Below are 7,203 nucleotides of genomic sequence, written 5' to 3'. Positions count from 1 at the left end.
GTACTGCCACGACCTCGGGCCAATATTCCCCAGTACGGCCCTCGCGCTGGGTTAGTAAGAAGTTATTAAGGGGTCACCCAGAAGTCATACCAGCAGAAAGGCCTTTTGGCTCACAGGTCCTCACACGTTCGTACGACGAAACAGATCCTTTTCTGAGGTTAAAAACCTGGCTACCGGCCTATACTCTTTTTCCTACTTTCCCAACCGCGAGAAAACCGCGGTAAATCAGCCATCGCCAAAAAAAGTTTTTTTTTCTCAAAAAATATTTAAAGTTAGGGGGAAAAAAATACATCATTTTAAAGCTAAGAAAATAAGCTTTCCAACAACATATAACTTATTTACAGACAACTGAAACATTTTATAAAAGCGAAAGTTGAACGAAAAAATTTAAGAAAAATAACAGTAAAATATGTTTTCCAGGCAAAATTTGGTCATTTTAGCGTTGATTACGAATTTTTGGATGCAAAACTAAAATTTTCTCCAATTTATCTGCTTTCTTGGACATAAATTCGACCGAAAACTGATGAGGCACGAATACTTTTAGATTTTTAGGAATAATCGGATTAGCTATCAATGCGTAATGTGATAATGCGATAAAAGTGTCAAATTTGCGACCCGAAATACGCGCAGAAGGCTCTGTGCACAAAGACACCACTTAGCAGGGGAGTGACAGGCAAGACTTTTACCGACACGGAAAAAAAGAAAAAAAAAAACACCCAACAAATGCCACCCTTTTTCCGACTGGGATTGCCATACTGGCAACCCAGTAATAATGACCGGTTTCCAAAACAACGAAAAAGTTTCTAGGGGGGTCCGAGGGCATGCTCAAACGGGATTTTATGGCAAAGAGGCAGTGTCATGCGAATTTGACTATAAATTTACTAAATCAATTTTCAGTGACTGTTTCATTCTTAAATTGCTTCTGGATCGCCACAGTGTGATACAAATCGATTAAATTTAAAAGAAAAATGAGCCGCACTAAGTTACTACGGAGTTCATCTAAGACGTGCAAGGGGAGAACTTGAAAACGTCGACCCGATGTTTTCAAGTTGGGATTCATTTTAACTTGGCTACGCATAATCAAAAACACTTAAAGGGGCTAGGTCACGCAATTTTAGGCAATTTCAGCACTGTTCGAATGGTCATAGAATTAACTAAAATATCAAAATAACTGTTGAAAACTATACAAGAACTCTAACAAAACACAGGGAAGCCAAGAAGGGACATGGATGGACAAAACTGGAGAGGATTGAAATGGATTGAATTTGGGTAAATTTGAAAAACGTCGGCCCACCTTTTTTCAAATTAATATCAGTCTACATCAAAATGTCATTTACAAAGCTGGAAAATCATTCTCAGTTGTTCTTGCTCTGCCAATTTGACGTTTAGAGCTCATAATTAACAAAATTAAACAAAATTACCTAAAATATCGTGACCTAGCCCCTTTAAAAATGGTTTCTGCGAGCTAAAATAGCTCTTTTAAGAAAATTTAGCCATTAATTTAGTTTGCCATTGGTAAACAGGTCGCCTTTGCTTTCCAGATTTATACTGTAACAATCCATGACACAGCCCCTTTAACTCTCCAAAGTCCCCTTTCCCGTGTTTCTGAGCCATTTCCGTAAAACAGTGGAAACCGGTATGGATCCGCCACTGGAGATGTCGGCTAGATTATTTTTGTTAGAATCATCGCAATGATTCTCGTTATCAAGTTATGAAGGAAATCAGCCACGAAAGCGGAATCTTTACCTTTGAATGCATCTAAGTTCTCCGCCATGAGTTATCAACCCACGTGGAAAGGTAACATGAAATCGAGGCTAGCGATCAAATTCCCCACCCCCTATGGCTGGTGATCAAGTGCCCCGCCCCCGGGAAGACTAAGATGATCAAATTCCCTCCCCCCCCCGGGCAGGAAAAGGAGTCAAATGCCCGGGGTATTCCCGGAAGGGGGGAATGTTGAAGCTTGAGCTTGAGAGAGCCGTGAACGTAGATTTTGTACCATTTATACGGAGTGTTCGCGTCTTATGTAAGCAGCGGCCAGAGTAAGCCGCGTCTTATTTTCTCTCGTATAAACGTTCCCTATTGTCACCCTCCTTACCGTACGTAACTCCGCTTGGTTTTTAAAGGCAAAAAAATAGGGCTCCAACTTGAAGTGGTCTAAGAGCTGTGGTGGTCTTTCTATTTTGCAATTTGGAGATAGTAGGTGAGCCAGGGTTCAGTCTTTAATGCTTTGCCGCTGAATGTTCAGGAAACCAGTGCGTTCCTAGGATTTGCTAGGTGGTTTCAAGTTTGAGGAGGAGGAATGGAAGTCCTGACTAAAAAGTCTAGAAAGTAATTTGTCTTTCCTGTTGGCGACCATAGGAGTATCAGGAAAGATGCACTTTTTTCACGTTGGCCATGCAGTGCTTCTGATAGTTCTCTGAAGAGAACGCTGTATCAGGTATTAAGACCGGGTTCGGAATACCGAGAAGATCCCTTCGTCAGTTTAGTGCTTTAATCGGTGAAAGCAGATTTGACGTAGAGTTAATTCCAGATGATCAGTGTTGACAACTAACTTTTTCTAACATAACGTGTTAAAACACAGTAACATATTAACGGTATTAATGCATAGTATGTCTTCTGCACCAATCAGGTATTTTTGGTGGAAAAGGGAGGATCAATAGTACGGGAAAATAGTTTAGCAATGAGAAAGCTACTGGAAAATGAAAGTGGTTCCTTTATTTTTATGGTGTACCGTTTTACAATACTAATTAGATAAATAGAATTTTATCACAAAGGATATTTTTTTTTACTTTTGTTCAAGACTTAAAAAGGTCTCTCGTAAACTCCTTTTTTCCATTTACCGTTTAGTGGTTTGTTCAGTAATTAAACATTTAAATTGAGTACACAATGTTTGCTTGAAGTTAAGGAGTTTTAATAATTAACTAAGTAGTTAAACTGCGAGGATCATAGCTTCACTTGATCACTTAATTATATTACTCTTAATATTTTACAGCAAAATATTTTTTTATACTCAGAACAAAGGAACAAAATTTTACCCAATCCTGATCAATCCCCTCGAAATTTTTTGAAAACAGCATTTTACTGCAGTACCATGAAATCTCATTGTCCTTTTTGGATCTTGGTAAAAAGCTACTTTAGACCAAATATTTCCTCAGCGTTTTAAAATAACGACTGAGCATATACCGACTTAATGCACCGTTCAACAATTATTGTTGTAGGGGGCAATATTGTTGTGGTGATATACAGTTAAAAAAAGAAAGTCATTATTGAAATCAAGGTCCTGTTAAAAAATAAAAAAAACGATGGAAAGGCCCATCAAAAAGCAATTTTTACAATCAATTTTATTCGGGTAGAAATCGATTAAATGTAACTTTTCACCCATATTCAACCTCATTAAATTCTTAGCTGTGAACACTTACAAAAATAATGTATAATTGCAATGGTTTACTTTTGAATAATCGTCAAACAATGTTTGGAACACAAGCCCACAATTTTTAAACTACTTATTCCATGTCAGCATTCAGTACACGTGCTCTTGAATTACTGTTGTCGTACAAGGCGTTTAAAAGAACAAAATCAAATGAAAATATAAATTCAGAACTTTTTAGCAGATATAGCCATTGAATATAACGTGACATTTCTTTTGATTTCCTTAGCCAGTTATTTATGAATTAAAAAAGCTCTACAAAATGTTATGAACCCTAAATTTTATACAAATCTCGTTTTTAAAATAAGAGGGTTTTCATTTTGACCAAAACTCCCCTAATTATGTTATTTCAATTCAAAATTCATTGTATACTGCACAAGCTTATTCGAAGAATCAAGGTTACTTGCTTGTCAGTTTCATGTCTATCTTCAAATTTAAGGTACAGTACAAGAGATACAATACTATTACCTCCTATTTTTAACATGTAAAAAACATCTCACAATCATTAGAAACTACTTTATTTACTTGTTTATTTATCACTTTAAAATGATATTTGACGGCAACAGTATTGCCATTTTGCAGTCTCCTTTCATCTTTTGGCAGTTCATTTTACCCCGCCTTCCCACAATTCACAAGTTCTGGTGTTGATGAAAGAAGGTTATGGAGCATGCAATAGAGGTATTTATTACATCTCTGAGATAGTATGCGTAATATGCATGGCCAATAGACCTTTCCACAGTTTCTGACGCCATATTAGTTAGGGGGCAAATGCGGCTTTTAAAATTATAGTGAATGCACGGGATTTTTGTCGAATTCAAACCACTATAACTCCGCTACAAAGCCGCAGATTTCAAAAATTCTAACATACTTTTAGTCATTTTATTAATATCATTCACTCAACGGAAAATTAGATCATTGCAAAAGGTGCAAAGTCTGAAAATTGAATATTAGAAATCTCTTAACGTCGCGTCATATTTTGCATAGTTTATGAATAAATACCTCTCACTGACCTTGTTTTGTTTTTTTTTTGTTTTTTTTTTTGCGGGTGTACGGTAAGCTACAGCCCATGTATGCTGCAGTTAAATTTATGGCCCTCCGCATTTCGCAATAAATTTATGTTGATAAAAACACAGGGCTCTTACCTCTAATCCTAAAAGAAACGAGGTTAGTGAGATAAAAATAATAATAATAAATTATTATTATTATTATTATTATTATTATTATTATTATTATTATTATTTACCAACAAAAACAAACTCCTGAATTTAGTAAGCCATGCTGAAGAGCATAACTGGTGAAATTGACCTTTCCACGGTTTCTGACGCCATGTTGACAGGGGGGGCGCAAACACGGCTTAAATTACAGTGAATGTATGGGAATTTTGCCGACTTCGAACCATTATAAATCCTTTAACGTCTGACAGTTGTGGATAGCGAGAATACCTCTCAAGAAGCACTTCTATTGAGATGAATTTTGTGAAGTATGGCGATCAGAATCAAGCTATAACGACAGTAAACGAAATTGGTTAATTTCGTTAGGAGCAAGACAGAGGCACGAGGCTAAGGCAATGCTTGAGGCAAGACGGAGGAAGCGCGTGTCAAATTCTACTATGTTTGCTATGCAGTATGCAGGCTTGTACAAAGTAAGTTTGTCACATGTATATGGGAGTAAAGAAGAGTCTTATATAGCTTGTTTTTATTTGTTAAAATATTCTCTTTTATTAGTCTGATGAGCAAGTTTGCAGTCAGATCCAAATTTTGCCATTTCCTGTGCTAGATGACATGACTTGTAATCACTGCTGTCACAAAAACTAAGACCCGTTTCAAACGTCGTGCTACTGCCGTGCCGAACTCAATTCATTGCTCTTAGCACGGCAGTAGCACGATGTTTAAAACCATGTCGCGCCACTGCCGTGCCGAGATAAATTAAATACCATGTAAATATATTACAATCAACTTCTGGTTCCGCCATTTTGATCACAGTAAGCTTATCTGGACAACCGCTGGTCTACTTTAATCGTTTTCATAGTTCGATTGAAACAAATTCGACGCCTGAAACCAAGTTGTGCTAAGGTCGTGCCAGAGCCGTGTCAACTTAGCACGACACTTGCACGACGTTTGAAACAGGCCTAACAATAGTAAACGTATTTTGAAAAACTTTCATAAAGAGAGTGCCATGGTAGAATTTGCTTCTAAAAGATGATACCCTTCTTTATAACAACGGTCAACACCTGGCAATAACTAAAAACAGGTGTTCATAACACCATGCATTCAACTACTTGGAAACATCATCTGGTTAAAATTTTAGTTTCCTAAACAAGTTACTGGAATCTTTCAGTTGAACTTTCAGGGCACAGTAAGGTAAAAAAGTACTTTTAAATAACTCCTCAAGGAGTTTCTAGAGTAAGATGTTTTTAAAAAATTACAAACAAATAAATTCATTCTTCACTCGGACTAATCAGAAAGCACATTCTGCTGACGGAGCAACTGTGGTAAAAAATTGATCAATATAACTTAATCACAAAAATTAATAAAACTTAAGCACTTAACGATGTCCTGGAGAAAGGAAATTCCCAGCTCATTGAGCCAAAAACTCTAAAATATAAAATCATTTCTTTTTCAGTCTTCTCTTTATGTACAAGCAAAAGAAATACTTAAATTATTGGAGATACCACAATCATTCCCTCCAACAATAAATTTACGGAAGCTGGGTAACCTCATCATAGAAACGAACTTTCTGGCGGCCTCTCCCTGGCGATGATGCCTTTGATTCCTTTAAAAAATGAGTAAAGGATTGGTAAGGACAAATATCGAGATTATTTTCAATAATTCTGTTAACAGTATCTTTATTCTCAATACCTATCGAATGACGTTTCATTGAAATTGTGAGGAAAATTAGCATGCTGATCACTGCATGATCAAAGGGGAAAAAATGATCCAAGTACAACTAGCGTGCATTAGATGACGCGTACAACTGTCCCATTAACGGTTACATCAGGGGTGTTGATACCCAATCAAATTCGAGAATTTTGTAATAGTTACGATTAAAGGTGGTATACTCTACCTCGCTGTAATGATCTGAGGCTCTTTGTTGTAGATAATCTCTTTGCACGGATCGTATACTATCGATTATCTCTTTATCAACATCCTGTAAAAGAAATTGGTGGGATTTGAGAACCCCTAACCAAGCCACTTTGGACTGCTTTTGTCTTCTTTGGAGGCATTGTTTAAAAGTTAACCACAAGGCTGACAAATTAACACAAAATTGTTTGCAAATTAGAGGTTTTCTATAACCCAGAAATGACATTGAAGGGGCAGTGTCACGCTATTTTAGTCAAACTTCAAAACACCAAAAAACGCCCTTGCATCAATGTACTGTAAACCGAAAAATAATGCTGTAGTTTTGTTGCCAATGACCAATGAAGTGCACTGAAGCTATTTTTTGTTGTTTGCAGCCAAGGATGGAGAGGATGGAAATAGATTGAAACTTGAAAAAACTGGCCAATTTTTTCAAGTTTGGAGACATGAGTGAATGCGAATAGTCTTTTGTGCCGTAAAAATATATTTCATATCTTGTCAGTGGGTTGTCAGCAATGTTGTACGTGTGAGCTAATGAACTGTAATTTTAAAAACAGCAAATTTAGCATGGCAGTGCCCTTTTAATTGACGGTTTGCATCTGACCTTACGGCGTCACCAACATGGGCGTCTCATGCATGACATGGATGTAAACCAAGAATAACCTTTACACAATGGAAAAAAATTTATCATAAAAGAGG

General features: G+C 36.8%; 1 protein-coding gene across 5 annotated transcripts in view; it reads right to left on the bottom strand.

Annotated features, from left to right (window-relative positions):
• Window positions 1–2,697: 2,697 nt before the first annotated feature.
• LOC138042211 (coiled-coil domain-containing protein AGAP005037-like) overlaps window positions 2,698–7,203 on the bottom strand; it is a 36,263-nt gene continuing 31,757 nt past the window's right edge. For all 5 annotated transcript variants that reach the window (XM_068888026.1, XM_068888032.1, XM_068888040.1 and 2 more), the window contains 2 exons: window positions 6,491–6,574; window positions 2,698–6,199 (listed from right to left, as the gene is read on the bottom strand). In XM_068888026.1, the coding sequence (XP_068744127.1) occupies window positions 6,125–6,199; window positions 6,491–6,574 (159 nt within the window). In that variant the 3' untranslated portion in view covers window positions 2,698–6,124. The remainder of the gene's footprint in view (window positions 6,200–6,490; window positions 6,575–7,203) is intronic.

This window comes from Montipora capricornis, chromosome 1 (genome assembly GCF_036669925.1).
Source record: "Montipora capricornis isolate CH-2021 chromosome 1, ASM3666992v2, whole genome shotgun sequence".
Classification (NCBI taxonomy): Eukaryota; Metazoa; Cnidaria; class Anthozoa; order Scleractinia; family Acroporidae; genus Montipora; species Montipora capricornis.
The sequence above is the reverse complement of the archived record's forward strand: the minus strand, read 5'-3'. Positions and strand labels throughout refer to the sequence as shown.